The 24,544-nt window shown below is 45.2% G+C and overlaps 1 protein-coding gene and 1 non-coding gene across 8 annotated transcripts in view; one reads left to right on the forward strand and one right to left on the reverse strand.

Moving 5' to 3' along the window:
• FAM122C (family with sequence similarity 122C) overlaps positions 1 to 3,869 on the forward strand; it is a 121,161-nt gene extending 117,292 nt beyond the window's left edge. For 2 of the 7 annotated variants that reach the window (XM_009198301.4, XM_009198299.4), the window contains exon 11: positions 2,886 to 3,009. In XM_009198301.4, coding sequence (XP_009196565.1) covers positions 2,886 to 2,925 — 40 coding nt within the window. In that variant the 3' untranslated portion in view covers positions 2,926 to 3,009. Of the gene's footprint in view, positions 1 to 2,885 lie in introns of all 7 variants that reach the window. The other 5 variants (XM_009198295.4, XM_017954395.3, XM_009198294.4 and 2 more) reach the window with 5 other exon arrangements.
• LOC116272192 lies at positions 2,801 to 2,909 on the reverse strand. Its single transcript, XR_004180919.1, has one exon. It is a non-coding gene; the product is annotated as a U6 spliceosomal RNA (small nuclear RNA).
• Positions 3,870 to 24,544: the final 20,675 nt, after the last annotated feature.

A 24,544-nucleotide genomic window follows, 5' to 3' on the forward strand; every position in this document is an offset into this window, starting at 1 on the left:
GGGCGGGGCCGGAGCCTGGGGCGGGGCTCTGGCCTTGCCACCTGGCCTCTTGGGGTTTCTTTCTTCATGCTCTAAACTTCTTCCTTCTCTGTCCTCGGATCTGCCCCTCCTCTCCCGCCTTCCCTTGAAGAGACAGACTGGAGGCTCTCATAGAGGGCCACCTCTCTCTGCGCTCGTTAGGCAGTCCCTCTTGCCTGCTGTCCTGTCTCATTCTCCTGCACACACGCACCCAGTGAGTACTCAAGGCTAGTGGCTTCTATTCATACTTCTGAGACATGTCTTGTTGACTGCCTCTGGCTCCACCCTATCCTCAGAACCTGTTTAGGCCCCATGACTTTTTGCTTGGACTCCTTCAGTAGCCTCCTGTTTGGACTCTTGCTTCCACTCTTACCTCAGTCTAAACCATCTCCCAGAAAGCAGCCAGAGGGATCGATCTAAGATGTACACATGACCACGTTACTTTTCTCCTTGAAACCTTTCAGTCTCAACAGTACCTACAATACCTTAGCATGGTATATAAAGTGGGCCAAGGCAGGCGGGTCCCTTGAGGTCAGGAGTTCGAGACCAGCCTGGGCAACATGCTGAAACTTCATCTCTACTAACCACAAAAATTAGCCAGGCACCGTGGCTCACGCCTGTAATTCCAGCACTTTGGGAGGCCGAGGCGGGCAGGTCACTTGAAGCCAGGAGTTCGAGACCAGCGTGGCCAACATGGCAAAACCCATCTCTACTAAATAAACAAAAATTAGCCAGGTGTGGTGGTGCATGCCTGTAGTCCCAGCTACTCTGGAGGCTGAGGCACGAGAATCGCTTGAATCTGGGAGGTCCGAGGCTGCAGTGAGTCAATATCATTGTGCCACTGCACTCCAGCCTGGGTGACAGAGTCAGATGCTCTCTCAATAAAACAAAAAAACAAAAAAACATAGAGGTTGTACATATTTTTGGAGTTCAGGTGATACTTTGATATTTTCATATAATGTGTAAAAATCAAATCAGAGTAATTGGGATACCCATCACCTCAGAAGTTTGTCTTTTCTGGCTGGGCACGGTGGCTCACGCCTGTAATCTCAGCACTCTGGGAGCTGAGGCGGGTGGATCACAAGGTCAGGAGATTGAGACCATCCTGGCTAACACAGTGAAACCCCGTCTCTACTAAAAAATACAAAAAAATTAGCTAGTTTGTCTTTTCTTCTTTTCTTTATACTGAGAACATTCAAATTTTTCTATTCTACATATTTTGAAATATACAATAAATTACTATAAACTATAATTACCATACTGAAGTATCAAATACTAGCTCTCATTCCTTCTGAAACTATGAAACTACTAGAAAAACATATTGGGGAAATGCTTCAGGACAGGGCAAAGATTTTTTGGGTAAGACTGCAAAAGCACGGGCAACAAAAGCAGAAATAGACAAATGGGATTACATCAAGCTAGAAAGCTTCTGTACAGCAAAGGAAACATTCAACAAAGAGAAGAGACAATCTACAGAATGAGAAAAGATATTTGGGATCTTGGCTCACTGCAACCTCAACCTTCTGGGCTCAAACCGTCTTCCCACTTCAGCCTCCCGAGTAGCTGGGACTACAGGCACTAATTTTTGCATTTTCAGTAGGGACGGGGTTCCCCCATGTTGGCCAGGCTGATCTTGAACTCCTGGCTTCATGTGATCCACCCGCCTTGACCTCCCAAAGTGCTGAGATTACAGGCGTGAGGTACCACTCCTGGCCTGGAGGTCATTATCTTAAGTGAAATCAGCCAAGGACAGAAAGACAAATAGTCAATGCTCTCATTCATTGTGGGTGTAAAATGTGGATCTTATAAAGATAGAGAGTAGATTGGTAGTTATTAGAGGCTGGGAAGGGGAGGGGAGAAGGGGGGCATTGAAGAGAGGTTGATGAATGGGTAGAAATATTTTCTCCCATTCTGTAGATTGTCTCTTCACTTTGTTGAATGTTTCCTTTGCTGTACAGAAGCTCTTAAGCTTGATGTAATCCATTTATCTATTTTTGCTTTTGTTGCCTGTGCTTTTGCAATCTTACTCAAAAAAATCTTTGCCTTGAAGCATTTCTCCAATATGGTTTTTTTTGTTGTTTTGTTTTGTTTTGTTTTTTTGAGACAGAGTCTTGCTCTGTTGCCCAGGCTGGAGTGCAATGGCGTGATCTCAGCTCACTGCAACTTCCACCTCCCAGGTTGAAGCAATTCTCCCGCCTCAGCCTCCCAAGTAGCTGGGATTACAGGCGCCCGTCACCACACCCGGCTAATTTTTGTATTTTTTTTTAAATAGAGATGGGGTTTCACCATGTTGATCAGGCTGGTCTTGAACTCCTGACCTCAAGGGATCCACCCGCCTCAGCCTCCCAAAGTGCAGGGATTACAGGCGTGAGCCACCACGCCCAGCCTCCAATATGTTTTTCTAGTGGTTTCATAGTTTCCGGTCTTAGATTTAAGTCTTTATTTTGATTTGATTTTTGTGTGTGGTGAGAGAGAGGGGTCTAGTTTCATTCTTCTGCATATGGTTATCCAGTTTTCCCAGCACCATTTATTGAAGAGGCTGTTCTTTCCCCAAGGTATGTTCTTGGGACCTTTTTTCAAAAATGAATTGGCTGTAAATGCGTGGACTTTTTCCAGGGTTCTCTATTCTGTTCCATTGGTCTACAGGTCTGTATTTATGCTGGCAGCATACTGTTTTGGTTACTATGGCTTTGTAACCAAAGTGTATTTTGAAGTAAGGCAGTGTGATGCCTCCAGCTTTGTTCTTTTTGCTCAGGATCTCTGCAACCTCTTCTTTTTTAAAAAAAATGTGGAATGCTTCATGAATCTGTTTGTCATCCTTGTGCAGGGGCCCATGCTAATCTTCTCTGTGTTGTTCCTTTTTTTAGTACATGTGCTGCCAAAGAAAGTACTGCAATCCTCTTCTGATGTACCCTATACTCTAGCCCAATACATTTGGCTATCCGTGGAAGACAGCAGGGTCTGGGACAACTCAACCAGCACTGGCTACCTCAAATACTCTCCCTTGAAAGGAGGCCACACTATCAGTAACTTCCATAGGCCCCTTGGAGTATAATTAAAGATACAGTTTTCAAAATTAAATTGTATTGCTGTTTAGAGGAAGAGTAAGGTGAAGTGTTGACCGATCCCCTCTCCATAAGAAAAAGGCCCAAAGAATTTTCCCCAGTTGCCCCACCTAGGCTGCCAGTAGATCTTCCTTAAGCTCATGCCTCTGATAACGTTGTTCACAGATTTCCTCAATTTATAATGCCCTTCTCTGTCTTTGGAATACCTACTTATCTTTCAAGGCCCAGTGGAAATGCTCCTTCCTCCACTAACCTTCCAGGATCTTCCATGAGAACTATTAACTCCTGCTCCATCACCATAGAATGTTGCTTATTCTGCTTTACAATTCATCTTAACTTAGGTAATCACTAGCCACATGTATATCTTCCTTTCTCTCCTACCTAGACTATGAATTCTTCAGGCTGCCAGCACAAGGCCTGATCCAGAAATGACGTTAATACCATTTGATGAAATAAAATCTTTCATCTCCATTGCATCTGAAGCCCTAAGTAGGCCCAGAAAGGACCCTAGGCAAGGCCTCATACAACAACCATCCACCCTTCCCTAGGACATCTCCAACTTAACCTGGCCACGTGTCGCTTTTGCAAATACAAACTGGTTAGGCAGCAGGGCATTACAAAAGGACCAATGCTTGTACTTGCCTTGCAGGTCAGACTGGTTTGTGGTATAATATGTGGTTGTGGAAAATGTAACTGGTACAGCTCACATAAGAATCCAGTATAGAAGGCCAGGCACAGTGGCTGACGCCTGTAATCCCAGCACTTTGGGAGGCCCAGGTGAGCAGATCACCTAAGGTCAGGAGTTCAAGACCAGCTGGCCAACATGGTGAAACCCTGTCTCTACTAAAAATACAAATATTAGCCAGGCCTGGTGGCGGGTGCCTATAATCCCAGCTACTCGGGAGGCTGAGGGAGGATAATTGCTTGAACCTGGGAGGCAGAGGTTGCAGTGAGCCGATATCCTGCCATTGCACTCCAGCCCGGGCGACAGAGTGAGACTCCGTCTCAAAAAAACAAAACAAAACAACAACAACAACAAAGAATCCAGTATAGAAAAATTGTATGGTGCCATGAAAAACAACTGAATTTCCAAAAGGAGACACATCTCCCACCTTTTGACTCCTATTTGCTTTAGACTACCCTTGGACTTGATGTCTCTTCAGATCTTATAAATTGGAAGATTTCTTCTTTTGCAAAAGTGGGCATCTTGTTTTGTGTTGTTCTTGCGTCATTTATGATACATTTGCTTTCTTTCCAGTTATATCACAAGTTACACTCTGGCAGGGTTTCCTCATTCCTAAAATGGAGACAAGAATCTTTGGCCTACACAGTTTACCAGGCTCTTAGGAGGTTCTAATGTGGTAATGTATATGGAATAGGTCAGTGGTCCCCAACCTTTTTTGGCACCAGTGACTGGTTTTGTGGAAGCAAATTTATCCATGGATGGGGGTGGGGAATGGTTTTGGGATGGAACTGCTCCACCTCAGATCATCAGGCATTAGATTCTCATAAGGAACGTGCAACCTAGATCCATCCCATGCGCAGTTCACAATACAGTTCGCATTCCTATGAGAATCTAATGCCCCCATTGATCTGACAGGAGGCAGAGCTCAGCTATAATGCTTGCCCATCCATGGCTCAACTCCTGCTGTTCAGTCTAGTTCTTAACAGGCCAGGGACCAGTAATAATGTAAACCACAAGATGTTCTTCAAACGTAAGTTCTGTTTTATTATTATGTTTTTAATAATCTTGACACTGTATTACTTAGATATGTGTGTTTGAGATGCCACTTGTGGGAATCAAAGGCTTTATTGCAAATGACTATGGATAATGCTTTAGATCATGGTTTCCCAAATTTGCCCGAGGTTAAGAATTACTTGGAGCCTGCCTGGGCACGGTGGTTCACGCCTGTAATCCCAACAATTTGGGAGGCTGAGGCAGGCTGATCACTTGGGGTCAGGAGTTCGAGACCAGCCTGACCAGCATGGCGAAACCCCATCTCTACTAAGAATACAAAAATTAGCCAGGCATGGTGGCAGGTGCCTCTAATCCCAGCTACTCGGGAGGCTGAGGCATGAGAATCACTTGAACCGGGGAGGCGGAGGTTGCAGTGAGCTGAGATTGTGCCACTGCACTCCAGCCTGGGTGACAAAAGCAAAAAACTCTGTCTCAAAAAAAAAAAAAAATTACCTGGAGACCTTGTTAAAAACATTCCAAGACCTATCCCAGACATACTGAATACCAATTTCCAGGAGAAAGACAAGATTAAAAGTACAGTTAGGAATGAGACCAGGTGATTCTTATCCTCAGGCAAATCTGGGAAACACTGTCATCTGGGAGATAATGTCAATGACATTACCAGTCATTCACGTATCAGAATGGATTCGTTTAGGATTCTTTCTGGGAGAGGCCTTTCAGATAAGGAGAAATCAAAACTGTGGAACAGAGCTTGGAAGGAGGCTCCAGCAGGGCCAAACTGCCCTTACAATTGTGCCTGCAGCTAGTATATGCAAAACCTTCCCCTGGAATTTCCTTGTCTTCGCCCCAAGCTCTTAGAACTGGTTGCAGACACTAGGTGACTTGAAGATAATATCATTTACCATCTGAAGTCAAAGTGTTAAAGCAGGGACCTTTACTGTCTCAACTAATTGGTGATGTTTCAGAAATTTCTTAGTGCCACAGTGGCTTTATTCAACCAGTGCTCCCACTAGATCCCTCTCTCCAGAGTTCTCCCAGCTCCCTGGGCAGACCTCTTTCATCGCACTTAAACACTGTGCTGTCATTGTTTTCTTTCTTTCCTTCTTTCCTTCCTTCTTCCTTCCTTCCTTTCTTCCTCCCTTCCCTCCTTCCCTCCTTTCTTTCTCCTTCCTTCCTTCCCTCCTTCCTTCCTTCCTTCTTTCTCTCTTTCTTTCTTTCCTTTTGATGGAGTCTCGCTCTGTCGCCCAGGCTGGAGTGCAGTGGTGCAATCTCGGCTCACTGCAACCTCCATCTCCCAGGTTCAAGTGATTCTCCTGCCTCAGCCTCCCGAGTAGCTGAGACTACAGGTGTGCGCCACTGCACCTGGCTAAATTTGGTGTTTTTAGTAGAGACGGGGTTTCACCATATTGGTTAGACTGGTCTTGAACTCCTGACCTCATGATCCGCCCACCTCAGCCTCCCAAAGTGCTGGGATTACAGGCGTGAGCCATGGTGCCCGGCCAACTGTCATTGTTTTCCTGTTTGCCTCTTAAGTAGTAAGAGCTGGAGTTGGTCTTATCCACCAACATAAGCACCTACAATATAGCAAGCACAATGTGAGGCCCAGGGGATGCAAAGGTGAAATTGTCTGTTTACTCTGTGCCTCACCTAGTTGACTGGAAACTAACTTATTGAGGGCAGTCATTGTTCAACTCTGTATCCATCCTTATGTGCTAGTCTCGTGCCACGCACACAGTCATCCATCAGGAAATATTTGTTAAAGAGTGAATGGGGCGGGGCGGGTAGCTCACACCTGTAATCCCAGCACTTTGGGAGGCCGAGGTGGGTGGATCAGTTGAGGTCAGGAGTTTAAGACCAGCCTGGCCAACGTGGTGAAACCCCGTCTCGACTAAAAATACAAAAAAAAAAAAAATTAGGCAGGTGTGGTGGTGAGCACCTGTAGTCCCAGCTACTCAGGAGGCTGAGGCAGAAGAATTGCTTGAACCCAGGAGCGGGAGGTTGCAGTGAGCCAAGATCACACCACTGCCCTCCAGCCTGGGCAACAGAGCAAGACTTTGTCTCAAAACAAACAAACAAACAAACAAACAAACAAAAAGGGTGAATGGTCTCCCCTTTGGTAAAGCCTATGTTAGTTACTTCAGGAAAGATGCAGAGTCCGCTAGGCATTGGCACTGGCAGTCTTAGGATTAGGACTCAGTGAGAGCCTACTGTTCATAGCCTTTATATAGGTGTGCTATTTTTAGCTGAGGTGAGTTTGAGAGGGGCCTTATGAGAGGAGTGGGGAATATTGCCTAGTTCTCCCATTACGTTGAGGCAAGGGCTGGAGACCAAAAGATGTGGCTAAAACAGGGAACGCCAACAAGGCTTCAGCTGCCTTCTCATTAGCTGACAATCCAGACGCATGGTCAATCCAGCCATAAAAAGGTATTAAAAACCACACCTTTAATTCTGGATGTTCAGACATGTTGCATTGCCAGTCCATTTTGGTAGCCTTTGCCCAGAGTTCCTCTCCTGTTCTTTCTTGCCATAGCTCATTTTGGAAAAAAATTAAGGAACAGGAATAATAACTGCAGTCATTCAGTGGCAAAGCAGACAATAGAGACCCGTTTTAATTCCCTAGAGCACTTTTTGCAAAAGTAGGAACTGATTTCCACTGTTGCACTAACTAGCTGTACCTTTCTTCTTCCTGGACCTTGAAATTCACTTCATACAGTGAAGTTGCTGGGCTAGAATGAGTTTGTGACAGGCCTGGCCAAAAATTTCTGTTCAAGGTCCTGGAACTAGCCTTTCTTCTGTCTTGATTCCTTGTGCAAGTTTATAGAATCAAACCACAGAGAAACTGTCCTGTATTTCTCATCACTCCTACCCCATGACCCATATAAGTTAAATAAAAATGACTAAATTACCAGTTAATCAAGAACCCTTGAATTGCCTGCTAGATGTCAACACTATGTATGAATGACTTTGTTTTATTCTTTAAATAGTGGGAGCATTTTCCATGCTCCAGAGCTTGGAGTGGCCTCAGGGATGTCAAGAGCCCTGTGACTTACTGAGCCTGTGGGCAGAGCTAAGGATAGTTTTTCACCTTCTGTAGTAGCAACCAGGGCACCTGTACTCTGCACCTGTCAGGTTACAACACTGTTACATAAGGCTATCTATTCACCATGCTAGAGAAAGTTGACCAAGACAAGGAGACAGTCTTGGGCATAGTATTAAGGGGAAAGAAATAAAAGTCAGGAATTCCTTGTGAATATAGAAAATAACCATGGAATGAGGCATGTGAGGCAGTGTGGTTCACTGGAAGAAACAGAGAGTCATGAGCTGCGGAAACTGGCGTAAGTTGCTTAAATTCTCTGAGCTCAAGCCTAGGCAACATGGCAAACCTCTTGTCTACTAAAAATACAAAAAATTAGCCAGGTGTGGTGGCACACACCTGTGATCCCAGCTACACGGGAGGCTGAGGCAAGAAAATTGCTTGAGCCACGAGGTGGAGGTTGCAGTGAGCCAAGATCATGGCACTGTACTCCAGCCAGGGGGACAGAGCGAGACTCCATCTAGGAAGAAAAAAAATTCTCTGAGCTCAGATCCTTCATCTGTGAAACTTTCCTTCATAAGGTAGCCTGAGTAGAGGAAATAATGCATGTCTTTAAAGTGACTAGAACACAGAAGGCACTCATATATATGTTTATATTATGAAGAAGCTGGGACTTGATGAAGAATGAAATAAAGGCCATGGCCACTGAGATTAGTCAACTTTGTTTTAAAAATTCAAGAGGCTGTTGATAATCGGGGAGGCTGTGCATGTGTGGGGGCAGGGGCTAAATGGGATATCTTTGTACCTTCCTCTCAGTTTTGCTATGAACCTAAAACTGCTCTAAAACAATAACGTCTTTAAGAAAAACTATCAAGGGGAGGCCAGGCAGTGGCTCACGCCTGTAATCCCAGCACTTTGGGAGGCTGAGGTGGGCAGATCACGAGGTCAGGAGATTGAGACGAGCCTGGCCAACATGGTGAAACCCTGTCTCTACTAAAAATACAAAAATTAGCCAGGCATGGTGGTGTGTGCCTGCAGTCCCAGCTACTCGGGAGGCTGAGGCAGGAGAATTGCTTGAACCCAGGAGGGGGAGGTTGCAGTGAGCCAAGATCGCACCACTGCACTCCAGCCTGGGCGACAGAGTGAGACTCCGTCTCAAAAAAAAAAAAAAAAAAAAAAAAAAGAAAAACTATCAAGGGGAAACAAAAACAAAACAAAACAAAAAATCAAGGCAGTCCATCTTATCTAATGATGTTGTAGCCCAGATACTGTCTTAGGTCACCCTCAATTGCCGCTTATATCTCAGCATCCTCCAGGGATTTCCAAGCTGTACTTCATACTAGGTGTCTCCACGCTCTTAGACATTTGTGCATGCTATTTTCACCCTGTCCTGTACCAAACCCTGATAAGTTTTGCTATTTTCCACAAGAAATCCAGATACAATCAGCATTTTCTAAATTTGGCAATTTTACTGCAATTCTTAAGGATTGTGGGGGAGATCCCACATCGTGCTCTGAGTAGCTTTGTACTATCCCACTGTCTCCACTCTTCCACTCTGTTCCTTTCCAAAGTCTGTACTTCCTGTGGCCCTATCCTTCATACTTGGCTCTTTGGCTTCTCTCATAAATGGCAGGCCCACCAGGTTCATCTGGAATTTTCTTTTTTTTTTTTTTTTTGAGGCGGAGTTTCACCCTTGTTGCCCAGGCTGGAGTGCAATGGCACGATCTCGGCTCACTGCATCCTCCGCCTCCCAGGTTCAAGCAATTCTCCTGCCTCAGCCTCCCTAGTAGCTGGGATTATAGGCATGTGCCACCAGGCTCAGCTAATTTTGTATTTTTAGTAGAGACGGGGTTTCTCCATGTTGGTCAGGCTGGTCTCGAACTCCCGACCTCAGGTGATCCACCCGCCTCGGCCTCCCAAAGTGCTGGGATTACAGGCGTGAGCCACTGCGCCCGGCCTGGAATTTTCTATCTAGTAATCTGGTAGGTGCTCAATGAAACATATTTAAAACTTAAAACTGGACTGAGGCCGGGCGCAGTGGCTCATGTCTGTGATCCCAACACTTTGGGAGGCAGAGGCAGGCGGATTACAAGGTCAGGAGATCGAGACCATCCTGGCTAACATAGCGAAATCCCATCTCTACTAAAAACACATTAAAAATTAGCTGGGCGTGGTGGCGGGCGCCTGTAGTCCCAGCTACTCGGGAGGCTGAGGCAGGAGAATGGCGTGAACCCAGGAGACGGAGCTTTCAGTGAGCCGAGATCGCACCACTGTACTCCAGCCTGGGTGACAGAGTGAGACTCTGTCTCAAAAAAAAAAAAAAAAAAAACTGGACTGAGACTTTTGAAACACCCTGTTGAGGGAATATGCCAAAGGGCAACACTGAAATTTCATTAAGCATCCAAGATGTATAACTTATTACACTCACCTACTTACCTACTTTCTTCATGGCCAAACTTGGAAGGCAGACTGAACTAATAATATACCTAGAAAAAAACCCACAAGTTTGTTTTTTGTTTTGTTTTTGAGACGGACTTTTGCTTTTTTTGACCAGGCTGGAGTGCAATGGCGCCATTTCTGCTCACTGCAACCTCCGCCTCCTGGGTTCGAGCAATTCTCCTGCCTCAGCCTCCCAAGTAGCTGGAATTACAGGCACCCGCCACCATGCCCAGCTAATTTTTGTATTTTAGTAGAGATGGGGCTTCACTATGTTGGCCAGGATTAGTCTTGAACTCCTGACCTCAGGTGATCCGCCCACCTCAGCCTCCCAAAGTGCTAGGATTACAGGCATGAGCCACTGCGCCTGGCCAAACCACAGTTTTTAAGGAAAGCATGTGCGTCACAGCACTTCTGGGAATATGTCCTCACAGAGGCACAGATGATTTCAATGATTGGGGTGAGCAAGCCACAGCAAGGGAAGATTCTGCAATAACATATACTTAAGATGTAGCTTGTATGTAATTACACTCTACTTCAGACCATGTGATTTTGTACTTCAAAAGTGACCAGCTCTATAATCCAGTTGTAAGTATTTTCCCAAATGTCCACTGCAAGAGGTAGGTATACTCTACTGCAGTGCAGTGGTTAAGAGCATGGATAAGAGGCCTTCACACCTGGGTTAAAACTTCATTTTGACACTTACTAGCTGTATGTGACCTTGGGCCAGTTTGTCTCTTGTAGCTTCAGTTTCCTTATTTGAAAAATAGGGGTGATTATATAAATGTTGATGTTCTCTGTATAACTCTTCAAAACACATTTTTAACGTTAGCATTTGGAGTAACACCAGCATCTAGATACATATTTAGAATCAGTAACTTTCCTAAATACATGAAATTCAGCATTTGAAATACCTAAACTACATTTTAAAAAACCAATTCTAGTTTAAGCTGGTTACGCACACCCAAACAAGTTCCCAGTCTTTGAAGTAAAACCCCCAAATAAAAAACCAGTAAAAAACTAAGTTACACAAGATTATGTCACCAGAATACACTTTCACCAGTGGTACTTTATTATTATTATTTTTTCTTTTAGAGACACGATCTTATTCTGTCTCCCAGGCTGGAGTGGAGTGGCATGATCATAGCTCACTGCTGCCTTGAACTCCTAGATTCAAGGGATCCTCCTACCTCAACCTTCCGACCTGCCTCAGCCTTCCAACCCACCTCAGTCTTCCAAGTAGCTGGGACTAAAGCACATACCATGACATCTGGCTAATTTTTTATTTTTTTATTTCTTTTTCCTTTTTATTTTGAGACAGAGTCTCATTCTGTCGCCCAGGCTGGAGTGTAGTGGCGCGATCTCAGCTCACTGCAACCTCTACCTCGCAGGAAAGCGATTTTCTTGCCTCAGTCTCCTGAGTAGAAGGGATTACAGGCATGCGCCACCATGCCCAGCTAATTTTTGTATTTTTAGTAGAGATGGGGTTTCATCATGTTGGTCAGGCTGGTATCGAACTCCTGACCTTGTGATCCACCTGCCTCGGCCTCCCAAAGTACTGGGATTACAGGCATGAGCCACTGCGCCCGACTTAATTTTTTATTTTTTGTAGAGATGGGGGTCTCCCTTTGTTGCCCAGGCTGGCCTCAAACTCCTGGCTTCAAGCAATCCACCCACCTTGGCCTCCCTGCCTCCTGCTTGGGATTACAGGTGTAAGCCACTGTACTGGGTCTACTGTTATGCCAAGACCGTTTGATCCCCAAAGAAGACCACCAGAGTCCAGTGTCAAAGCCAAGCGGCAAGGATCTTTACTACAAGTTCGAACTTGGTCCCTCCATTCCACAGTATACAAGAGGGCCCCGAACAATGCGAGCGTTTGCTTTTTATAGCCCGAAAGTTGCAGGGGAACAAAGAAATTCTTTTGGCTCCCGCGCTTTCAGTAACCTTGAACGGCTGTCCCCTTATCGGAGACTTTCCAGGTGGTGTTTGTACTGGGCTCAGGGAGTTTGAGAGATATATGGTGGTATGTGGTGGGATGGGAGGATGGGATGTGTTTGTACTAGGCTCAGGGAGTTTTGAGCCCGGGGCTGAGGAATGTGCCCAGCTCCTTTCACTACCAGTGGTACTTTTAAGCTGGCATGCTTAAACTTGCTTAACTGTATAAGCTTAGCAGTGATAGTCCATGACTGCCTGTCCCCTTGTGCAGAACATTTCAGGCATTTTTTTTTTTTCTTTTTCAGAACAAAGGCACATCTGCCTCAAAGAAGTGTACAGTTCCATACTTCTTAAGATATAGAAAATGCTGACTGGGCGTGGTGGCCCACGCCTGTAATCCCAGCACTTTGGGAGGCCGAGGCAGGCGGATCACGAGGTCAGGAGATAGAGACCATCCTGGCTGACATGGTGAAACCCCGTCTCTACTAACAAATACAAAAAATTAGCCAGGCGTGGTGGCAGGCACCTGTAGTCCCAGCTACCCGGGAGGCTGAGGCAGGAGCACGGGGTAAAAAAAAAAAAAAAAGATATAGAAAATGCTTGTGTTACTGAAACACCAGGGGTTTGGTCTAGCTCCTGTTTTCCATAGCACAGAAAGTCAATCATTGACATAACAATTATTGCCAAGGAAGAAGGCTTTAATTTTGGGTGCTGCAGTCAAGAACATGGGAGCTCAGTCTCAAACCCATCTCCCTGACCCACTAAAACTAGGGGTTTACATCACAGGGAAAAAATGTAACAACGTATAAGAAAGTAGGAACTAAGGAGGAGCAAGGAAGCAATCACGAGGAATGAGGAGGCCCACATCTCATTATCTGGATGTGCTTATCTGATGAGTTTCAGTTCTTGATACTTTTCCTGAGAGGCCTGAAGGTCATCTCCTGAGGAAGTAACTGGGATAAAACAAATAATAAGTTTTATGCTTTGAGATCAGAAGGCTCAATTTCTGTTTATAAAATAATAAAATAAAAAATAAAAACGATCTATGGGACTATTGGGTCAGTTTCACTTGCAGCTTTGAAATGATTGTTGTTGCTGTTTCAAACCTTAGCTGTTATTCTAGAGGCCTGAGTCTGCTCCTCCCAGAGGCTGTCAGGACAAAATCTAGGATAGCTTAAGCTCCCCTAGTCATATATTACTCCATCTCCCAATCATGCTTCTTGCCCTAATTCTCTGCTTCTCCTATTACTTGAAGTTCCACTCTTCTGCCAGCAACCAAAAACTTCTATCATGCCTTTTCTGGAATGGCTGCTATATAACTATCACACACCTTTATATCCTCAACACCTTTCATGAGCATTTTTCCACCTCCTTACATTAGTGGAAATCTGATTTTCCTCTGAGAACACCATTTCCTTTGTAACCCCGTTCAATGGTAGCTACTTAATCTCTCAGCACCCTACCTTCCATAGTCTGGGAGGTGGGGTTGGTGTCTTCCACACTGGGGAATGCCACTTTCAAACCGTTACTCCTTCCTTTGAGTTACATGCTGTTTGGCTATGATAATGCTTCCCCATCTTGGTCCTTGTTATCTACTGAACTCCTGGCCACTCCTCTGTATTCACTGGAGAGTTTAGCAAGTGGCTTTTAGTCTTGCTGTGTACTGTAAGCCCTGCTGCCATCATTCTGGGGGACTTCAGTGTCCACATGGTCAATCCACCCATTGACCTGGCCATTCTCTCCCTTGACCTCCTAATTTCTTTTCTTTTTCTTTTTTTTTTTTTTTTTTTTTGAGACGGAGTCTCGCTCTGTCGCCCAGGCTGGAGAGCAGTGGTGCGATCTTGGCTCACTGCAAGCTCCGCCTCCCGGGTTCATGCCATTCTCCTGCGAGTAGCTGGGACGACAGGTGCCCACCACCATGCCAGGCTAATTTTTTGTATTTTTAGTAGAAACGGGGTTTCACCGTGTTAGTCAGGATGGTCTCGATCTCCTGGTCTTCTGATCCACCTGCCTTGGCCTCCCAAAGTGCTGGGATTGCAGGCGTGAGCCAACACGCCCAGCCTGACCTCCTAATTTCTAATGACCTTCTCCTCCACACAGCCACCTACTTCAGCAGTTGCACCCTTGACCTTATAAACAGCAGAAACTTACCTTAATTCAAGCTTGTCCAACCCATGGTCCATGGGCTGCATGCAACCCAGGGTGGTTTTGAATGTAGCCCAACACAAATTTGTAAACTTTCTTAAAACATTATTTTTTGTGATTTGTTGTAGCTCATCTGCTGTCTTAGTGTTAGTGTATTTTATGTGTGACTGAAGACAATTCTTCTTCCCATGTGGCCCAGGGAAGCCAAAAGATTGGACACCCCTGCACTAATTTGAAATTCTACTTTCTGATCAAACCTCCCCTTACACCATTTTCCTTTCAATTACTCCACTATACCTGTTTTTTTTTCTTCGATGAAGAGATACTTGGCTGGCTATGAACACTGATTCTGTTCCTCTTCGATGCTAACAGAAACCCACTTTTTTTTTTCTATGATCTATCTTTTAGGGAATGTGATTCTGTTTATCAGTTTTGGGGTCAGTCCTGATTAATCTAAAATGACGATTTTCAAATTGTGGTCCATATTGGTCCCTTTCCAAGGTTTCACAAAGTCAAAACAACTTGCAAAATAATAGTCATTATTTGCCTTTGTTTTTTCTTTGTGGACAATTTCACCGATGGTGCAAAAGCAATGGTAAGTAAAACTGCAGGTGTACTGGCACACAAATCAAGGCAGTGGCATCAGCCTACTAATGGTCATTGTACTTTTCCCCATCACATGCTTGAAGAAAGAAAAAAATCAAATTTTACCTGATTAAGCAGTGAAAATTACTAATTTTATTAAATATCAACTTTTGAGTGCAGGTGTTAGTAATCTGTGTGACAAAATAGGAAGTATGCATAAAGCACTCTGTATACAAAAGTATGATGGTTATCTCAAAAATAAAAACAACTGGTTAGTTGAGTTGCAAACTGAACTAGCTGATTTTGTCATGGAACTCCATTTTTACTTGAAAGAATAACTGACAAACTATAGTTATTCCGACTTGAGTATCTGGCAGATTATTTTTCATAAGTGAATGAAATGAGCTTGTCACTTTAAAAAAACAACCTTTGTTCTTCACTGCTTTCAACTGTGACAAATGCTCCTGAGCTATCAAAGAAGATGAAAAACAAAAAAAATCCCATTAGATTTAAGAACATGAAGGTCCTACTGACCTTCTCAAAAGATTTCAGTAGAATGGTGTGGGGGGAATACAGAGTAAGGTAGATTGAGAAATGAGTGGGAAGTGAAAAAAAGAATACACAACCCTTTGAAGAAGTTTAACAATGAAGAGAAAAAGGATAGAATGATAGCTGGAAGGAAGAGTGGGATCAAGGAAAATATCCTAAAGATATGAGAGACTTGAGCTTGTATAAACGATGATGGGATGGAGAAAGTATTAGGTTGGTGCAAAAGTAATTACGGTTTTTTCCAATTAAAAGTAATGGCAGAGCCGGGGGCGGTGGTTCACGCCTGTAATCCCAGCACTTTGGGAGGCTGAGGTGGGCAGATCACAAGGTCAGGAGATCGAGACCATCCTGGCTAACATGGTGAAACCCCATTTCTACTAAAAATACAAAAAATTAGCTGGGCGTGGTGGCGGGCGCCTATAGTCCCAGCTACTTGGGAGGCTGAGGCAGGTGAATGGCGTGAACCCGGGAGGCGGAGCTTGCAGTGAGCAGAGATCGTACCACTGCACTCCAGCCTGGGCGACAGAGCGAGACTCCGTCTCAAAAAAAAAAAAAAAAAGTAATGGCAGGCTGGGCGCTGTGGCTCACGCCTGTAATCCCGGCATTTTGGGAGGCCGAGGCGGGCGAATCACGAGGTCAGGAGTTCGAGACCAGCTTGGCCAACATGGTGAAACCCTGTCTCTACTAAAAATACAAAAAATTAGCTGGGCGGCTGGGCGTGGTGGCTCACGCCTGTAATCCCAGCACTTTGGGAGGCCGAGGCAGGCGGATCATGAGGTCAGGAGATCGAGACCATCCTGGCCAACACAGTGAAACCTGGTCTCTACTAAAAATACAAAAAAAAAAATAGCCAGGCGTGGTGGCGGGCGCCTGTAGTCCCAATTACTCGGGAGGCTGAGGCAGGAGAATGGCATGAACCCAGGAGGCGGACCTTGCAGTGAGCCAAGATCACGCCACTGCACTTCAGCCTGGGTGACAGAGTGAGACACCGTCTCAAAAAAAAAAAAAAAATTAGCTGGGCATAGTGGCGGACGCCTGTAATCCCAACTACTCGGGAGGCTGAGGCAGGAGAATCGCTTGAACCTGGGGAGAATCGCTTGAACCTGGGAGGTGGAGGTTGCAGTGAGCTGAGATCGCACCATTGTACTCCAGTCCAGGCAAGAGAGTGAGACTCCATCTTATAAAAAAAAAAAAAAAAGTAACGGCAAAAATCGCAATTACTTTTGCACCAACCTAATAAAAAGGGAGTGACCAAAGATACAGAAAAGGGAGGGAATAGTGGGTAAGATTCAGGAGAAGAGTTTGGGATCTGGGGCTCAGTTGATGACGATGGTAGTGGTGGTGGTCGTGGTGTGTTTTTGTGTTGATTGAGTAGGGGTGGCAGAAGTTTTGAAGAAGGTGGAAAAGGTAAATTCTCATTGTAGAAAGTGGGAGAGCAAACAGACTGAAGAAGCAAAGTAGTCTTGCTAGGCAGTGTTGATCTTGATCTCATTCTCTCCCCTTGCTTCTCCCTCCCTCTATAAGTTGCTGGTTTCCAGATCTGTACCTCTAGTCCATGCACTCACTGCCTCTTGATACCAGTGGGCTGGGTGAGATCCCCCAACACTGGTGGGACCTTGACCCTGGCTGTTGTCCAGGCTCTTGACACTGTCATGAGAAATAATTCAAGGACAAGTCAGAAAATAGTGAAAGCACACTCTCAAGAAAGGGGAGTGCAGGTGTACTCAAGAGAGTTGCACCCAATAGGGTTTGGGGCTTCTATTTTTATGGGTTTCTTTAACCAAATGTTCATGAAGACTTCTGGAAAAAGGTGAAGATTTCTCAGAACTGTGGCACCATCCATTTTTACACCAAATATGGGTGTTCCCAGAACTGTGGGATGTGAGTGGATGTGAGATTATGTTAATGAGCATATAGTGAGATCCTAGGTGAAACCTAGGTCAAATCCAGGGCCATGTTGGGTCCAGTCAGTCTTAGCCAGCTTGGCCCACATCCTGTTATTCAGGGTCTTATGGGCCCTTAGCCTATGCAGCTGTTTCAACAGTTTCCTTTTGCTAGTCATGTAAAACTGCTGCCTGAAATTTTCTATTCTCCTGCGACCACCCTATATTATTCCTGTCCCACTCTGACCTCTAGACCCTCACATCTAACTAACCATTGGATATCTCCACTTGGGTGTCACACAAGCATTTCACTCACAACATCCAAAAGCAAACTCGTGATCTTCTCTCCCAAACCAGGTCTTCTCTTAGTGTTCCTTATGCCAGTGAATGACGCTATCATCCATCCTGTTATGCAAGACGGCACCCTAGGAGTCATCCTTGTTTTGTCAATTTTCCTCCCCCTCTATATTCAACCAATTACCAAGTCCTATTAATTCAGTTTCCTTCACAAATCTTAAATCTATCCATATCATTCATTCCCCCTACTACCACTTTAATTCAGACCGGTATCATCATCTGCATTACTGCTATATCCTCCTACCTTCCTCTCCCACCCTTTATTTTCTTATAAGCAGTCTGAGTGATCTTTTTCAAAAGCAAATATGTCACACCTCTATTTAAAACCCTTTAAGAGCTTTTCATTGCCTCTAGGATAAAGAACAAAATCTGTAGCTCTTCCTCTTTCCTTCCGTCTGCACCTCCGCCCTCTGTCACAAGGCTCATATTCCCAACCCCTCATCCTTCCCTACGTTATCTTTTTTTTTCCATAATCACCTTCTTCTTCTTCTTCTCCTCCTTTTTTTTTTTTTTTTTCAGAGATGCGATTTCGCCATGTTGTCCAGGCTGATCTCGTCGAACTCTTGGCCTCAAGTGATCCGCCCTCTTCCGCCTCCCAAAGTGCTGGGATTACAGGTGTGAGCCACCACACTCAGCCTCCATAATCACCTTCTAACAGTCTATATACTTTATTCAGACTATTGTTTGTTATCTGTCTCCCTCCTCTAGAATGTAAGCTCCGTGAGTCCATGGATCTTTGTTTTGCACACAGCTATATCACTAGTTTGCACCAAATTTGCCCCCTGAAGCCTGCCCCCCAACCCCTGCCAAAATTCGTATGTTTAAGTGCTAATGCCCAGTATCTCTGAATGTGACTATATTTGACATAGGGTCTTTAGGAGGTAATTAAGATAAAATGAAGTCATTAGGGTAGGTTATAATTCAATCTGACTGGTGTCCTTATAAGAAGAGAGGAGGGCTGGGGACTGTGGCTCACGCCTATAATCCCAGCACTTTGGGAGGCCAAGGCAGGTGGATCATCTGAGGTCAAGAGTTTGAGACCAGCCTAACCAATATGGTGAAACCCCGTCTCTACTAAAAATACAAAAATTAGCCGGGCGTGGTGGTGTGCACTTGTAGTCCCAGCTACTCTGGAATTGCTTTAACCCGGGAGGCAGAGGTTGCAGTGAGCCGAGATTGTGCCACTGCACTCCAGCCTGGGCAACAGAGTGAGACTCCATCTAAAAAAAAAAAAAAAAAGAGAGAGAGAGAGATGAGGACACAGACACATATACAGGGAAGATCATGTGAAGACACAGGATGAAGGTGGCCATCTACAGGCCAAAGAGAGAGGCCTCAGAAGAAACCAACTGTACTGACACCTTGATCTCAGACTTCAGACTCTAGGACTGTGAGAAAATAAATTTCTGTTATTTGAGCCACCTAGTCTGTGGTACCTTGTTACTGGGCAGCCCTGACAAACTAATACACTCCCAAACACCTAGGACAGCTCCTGGCACATAGTAAGCACTCAGCAAATAGTTGCTAAAAGACTAGGCAAATGTGAGGCTGTTTTGGAAAACTTCCAAACTGGTTTTTTCCTCTGCTCTCACACCACCACAGCAATCATCAAAACAGAAGAAGAATTCTATGACCAAATATACAGGGGGGATTTTCCCCACACACCAAGTCCTCCGATTCAATTCCGACACTCTCTACCTGGAGATACTGTCAGATCCCACAGAGGGAGGGCTCGCTCTCCAAGGCTGCCCCACCATACACAATAGGTGCAAGTCCAAGCCTCCAGAACTTCTGACTGACTGACTTAAGTTGGGATTCCCACAATCGCCTCTTTGGTTTCCATTAATTTGCTGAAGCAGCTCAGAGAACTGAGGAAACATGTTAACTGATTTATTATGAAGCGTATTGCAAAAGATACAGGTGAAGAGATGCATAGGGCAAGGTATGGGGCAAGGGGTATGGAGCTTCTATGATGTCCCTGGTGCACCACCCTCTAGGAACCTTTATGTGTTCAGCTACCGGGAAGCTCTCCATACCCAGTCTTCTTGGGTTTTGATGGACGTGTCATTACATCAGCATTACTTCCCCTAAGGTATGTGGCAAGACTCTGTCAGGAGAGGGTCTTAAGACCCAAAATCAGAAAAGTGGGGGAAAGATTCGAGTTCTGCCTTGCAGCAGGTGAAAGGAGGGTGGGAGAAACAGAAACAGATTCTGTTTCCTGAGGCCAGCTTCTGAGGCCTAGCACACCCAATATTATAACAAAAGAGTGTAACAAGGGCTATGGGAGTTATGAACCAAGAACCATGGGCGAAAACCAATATATATGTACATCATAACACCACAGAGGCCCTCCTTGATCTGGCCCCTGCTGCCGTCTCCCAACATCTCCCGCAACATTTCCCTTTGATCTCTCAACTCTATCCAAACAGGACTTTTCCGAACTCCTGAAACATGACTTGCTCTCCCCACTCGGAAACTTTGCATACTGTGCTCTCTTGTCACAGAGTGCTCTCCCCCTCATCCCACCAGGCCTCCACCACGCCAGCACCACAGTTTTGCACGATTTATCCTTCAGGTCTCAAATGAAATTCAAAAAAAATATTTTCTCAAGCAGATTAATTGGCTCTCAAATGAGGTTAGTTAGGCCTTTGTGTTCTGCTCTCCCATCTATTCATCTCCTCTGTGTGTGTGCGTTGCTTAGAAAGAATGTTGTGTTGATTTGGAAGAATGACTGATAAATTACTCAGAGGAGGGAGTGAGACCCGCAGTGAGACATAAGGAAAATAATTTATTTTTCTCTTGAATGGGATGCAGATAAAAGGAAGGAGAGAATAAAAGCTTCAGATTCATCTGCTATAACTTGTTTTTTGTTGTTGTTGTTTTTGAGACAAGATCTCGCTCTGTCGCCCAGGCTGGAGTGCAGTGGTGCCATCACGGCTCACTGCAGCCTCGATCTCTTGGGCTCAAGTGATTCTCCCACCGCAGCTTCCCGAGGAGCTGGGACTACCCATACCCAGCTAATTTTTGTATTTTCTGTAGAGACAGGGTTTTGGCACATTGCCTAGGCTGGCCTCAAACTCCTTGGCTCAAGTGATCTGCCCTCCTCAGCCAGGCGTGAGCCACCATGCACCCACTGGTGCCCAGTCTCATCTGTTATAATTTGACAAATACCTGGTATTGGGACAATTTCTGAGCTGTTTGTTTAAGAGACTGATGAAAGATATTGAGATAAATTTTAACTACACTTTTTTCTAAACAAGGAAAGGGTCTAGCGCTGTGATTTCTGCTTGTTGTGGGATCCAATCATTTATGGAACTTTCTTATATCTTTTGTATTTTTTTTGAGACAGAGTCTCGCTCTGTTGCCCAGGCTGGAGTGCAGTGGCACGAACTCGGGTTACTGCAACCTCCGCCTCCCGGGTTCAAGCGATTTCCAGATATTTTTTGTATTTTATTTATTTATTTATTTGTTTATTTATTTATTTATTTATTTATTTATGTGAGACGGAGTCTGGCTCTGTCGCCAGGCTGGAGTGCAGTGGCGTGATCTCGGCTCACTGCAACCTCCGCCTCCCGGGTTCAAGGGATTCTCCTGCCTCAGCCTCCCAAGTAGCTGGGACTACAAGAAGGCGCCACCATGCCGCTAATTTTTTTTTTTTTCTTTTTTTTGTATTTTTAGTAGAGACGGGGTTTCACCATGTTGGCCAGGATGGTCTTGATCTCTTGACCTCATGATCCACCAGCCTTGGTCTCCCAAAGTGCCTGTTCCTGTGTTAATTTGCTTAAAGAGACAGCCGACAGCTCCATCCATGTTGCTGCAGAGGACGCGATTTCATTCTTTTTATGACTTCGTCGTATTCCACGGCGTACACACACGTGTGTACGTTTTCTTCATTTTCTTCATCCAGTCCACCATCAATGGGCACCTAGGTGGATTCCATGTCTTTGCTCTTGTGAATAGTGCTGAGATGAACACATGAGTGCATGTGTCTTTGTGGTAGAAGGATTTATTTTCTTTTCGGTGTATACCCAGTAATAGGATTGTGGGTTGAACGGTAGCTCTGTATTACGTTCTTTGAGAAATCTTCAAGCTGCTTTCCACTGTGGCTAAAGTAATTTACATTCCCACCAACAGTGTTCCAATGTTCCCTTTTCTCCACAGCATTACCAGCATCTGTTGTTTTTTGACTTTTTAATAATAACCGTTCTGGCTGGTGTGAGATGGCCGCTCATTGTGATTTTGCATTTCTAATGAGTAGGGATATTGAGCATTTTTTCGTATGTTTGTTGGTTTCTTGTATGTCTTCTTTTGAGAAGTCTTTGAGTCTTTTGCTCACATTTTAACGGGGTTGTTTTTTGCTTGTTGAATTTTTTACGTTCCTTGTAGACTCTGGATATTAGACCCTTGCTGGATGCATAGTTTGTGAATATTTTCTCCCATTCTCTAGGTTGTCTGTTTACTCTGTTGATGGTCTCTTTTGCTGTGCAGAAGCCCTTTAGTTTAATGGGGTCCCACCCAAGTTTCCTTCTAGAATTCTTATAGTTTGAGGTCCCACACTGAAATCCTTAATCAGCCTTAAGTTTCGTATATGATGAAAGGTAGGGATACAGCTTCAATCTTCTGTGTACAGCTAGCCAGCAATCCCAGCACCATTTATTGAATAGGGAGTCCTTTTCCCATTGCTTATTTTTTGTCGACTTCCTCAAGATCAGATGGCTGTAGGGGTGTGGCTTTATTTCTGGGTTCTCCTTTCTGTTCCATTGAGAACATCAAACATTTGAGGGATGTGGTGTCCAGGAAGAGAGGTAGCAATTTCAACATGAGAGGAACTGACTCTGGTTGTCACAGGATGAACAGAACACACAGAAGGAAATTTACTAACAAGTGGATTTAATATTACCAGAGAGTTAGCGCGGACATGACATCCGTGAGGAACAGGGCCTCCTTGACGTTCCTGCTGGGCTCCCAGCCATAGATGGTCACTAGCTGGGTACACAACCAGCTCCATTGTCCCAGCTGATGCCATCGTGGAGCAATGCACCTCCTGAGCCCCAGCCAAGCTGTAGTTTCAGAGGGAAATAGCCGATGGCTCTAGACTTGAGTCACTAGGTTTGCTGTGGTCTAGCACAGCAGTGGACTAGGTTTATGTGGGTGGATTAGCACAGCAGGACTAGGGTTTTATGGGTGGTCTAGGCACAGGAGTGAATCCAGGTTTGCTGTGGCCCAGCACAGGAATGGGACTAGGTTTTCAGGGTGGCTCCAGCACAGCAAGGACGGTGTCCGATGGATTTGGCAACAGCAGTGGAATTAAAAAAGTGGGTGGTCTAGCACAGCAGGCGGGATCTGTGGGTGTAAAGTGGGTGGTTCCAGCACAGCAGCCGGACACTTAGTGCGGGTGGACCAGGCACAGCAGTGGACTAGGGTTTGCGGGTGGCTCCAGGCACAGCAGTGGGACCAGGTGTGCGGGTGGTCTAGCACAGCAGTGGACTAGGTTTGCGGGGTGGTCTAGCACAGCAGCGGACTAGGTGTGCGGGGTGGATTAGCCGGCAGTGGACTAGGGCCTATGGGTGGCTCCAGCACAGCAGTGGACTAGGTGTGCGGGGTGGTTTAGCACAGCAGTGGACTAGGTTTGTGGGGTGGATTAGTACAGCAGTGGACTAGGTTTTCAGGGTGGTCTAGCACAGCAGTGGACTAGGTTTGTGGGGTGGTTTAGCACAGGACTGGACTAGGTTTGCGGGGTGGTTTAGCACAGCAGTGGATAGCTAGAGCACCAGTACAATGTCAAATGGAAGTCACGTGAGTGGCATTCCCACCTCCTCGGAGGAAAATCTTCCAATATTTAATGAGTGGTGCGGGATCCCACAGAAATTGGACATTTTGGGCGGTGGGGAAGGGGGAAGGCTGAGCAAATAAAGTTGCCAGACATGTTCTGTGGATGTCTTTGGGGCCGTCTTGAAAACCCAGCCTGATGCACCCCCAGGAACATACCCCTGCCCATTTTCTAGATCCTCACCAAGACCCACCAGCTCTTTGCATATAGTAATAATAAGAAATTATAACAATTGCTGGCATTTCTGACACAATCTCATCTAATTTTTGCAGCAACTCCATAAGGAGGAACTATTGTTATCCCATCTTATATTGGGGAAACTGAGGCATGAGCAGTGAAATAATTTGCCCAAGTTTGCACAACACGTAGGAGGGGTTAGGACTTGAGGCCTTGCTGGTTGGTCTTTGTGATCCTGGAACCCAAGTTCTTCGAAGCTGGGCCACCCCCGCCCCCCTGGCTCATCCCAGGGGTGTGAGTGGATGTCCACCCAGGCCCCACTTCTGGGCAGCTCAGAACTGACAAGGGCCCTGGACTTTCTCCTGCCTTAGGAGGGAAAGGGAGCATTATCGTCCTGTGTCTCACAAGGAAGAGGCTTCCATAATGGTTTGGCTTTTGAAGATTTCCTTTATTTTATTGCTCCAATCCTGAATTTGGAGGAGAAGGTGTGTGGTCTTGGGTGAGGGCCTGTTCTTGACTCTGACAATGGTGGGACTGTGTCAGGATGTGATGAACAAATTCAACAGCAACAGCTATAGAAGAACTGAATTGCTACCTGTCAAATTGGTACAGGAAATAAGTGCAAATAGAAATTATTATGTAAACCAAAGAGACAAAAAGAAACAAAACTACAAAGAAACACAAAATGTGAAACTATAAAGCAATATATATATATAAAGCCAAACCTCTCAGTTTTGATAATAAATATAAGTGTTTTAGATTCCTCACGAAAATAGGAAGAGAAAAGTTATACACATGTACAAAAGAATGACTGAAGGGTTACCAGGCAAA

This window comes from Papio anubis, chromosome X, assembly GCF_008728515.1.
Source record: "Papio anubis isolate 15944 chromosome X, Panubis1.0, whole genome shotgun sequence".
NCBI lineage: Eukaryota > Metazoa > Chordata > Mammalia > Primates > Cercopithecidae > Papio > Papio anubis.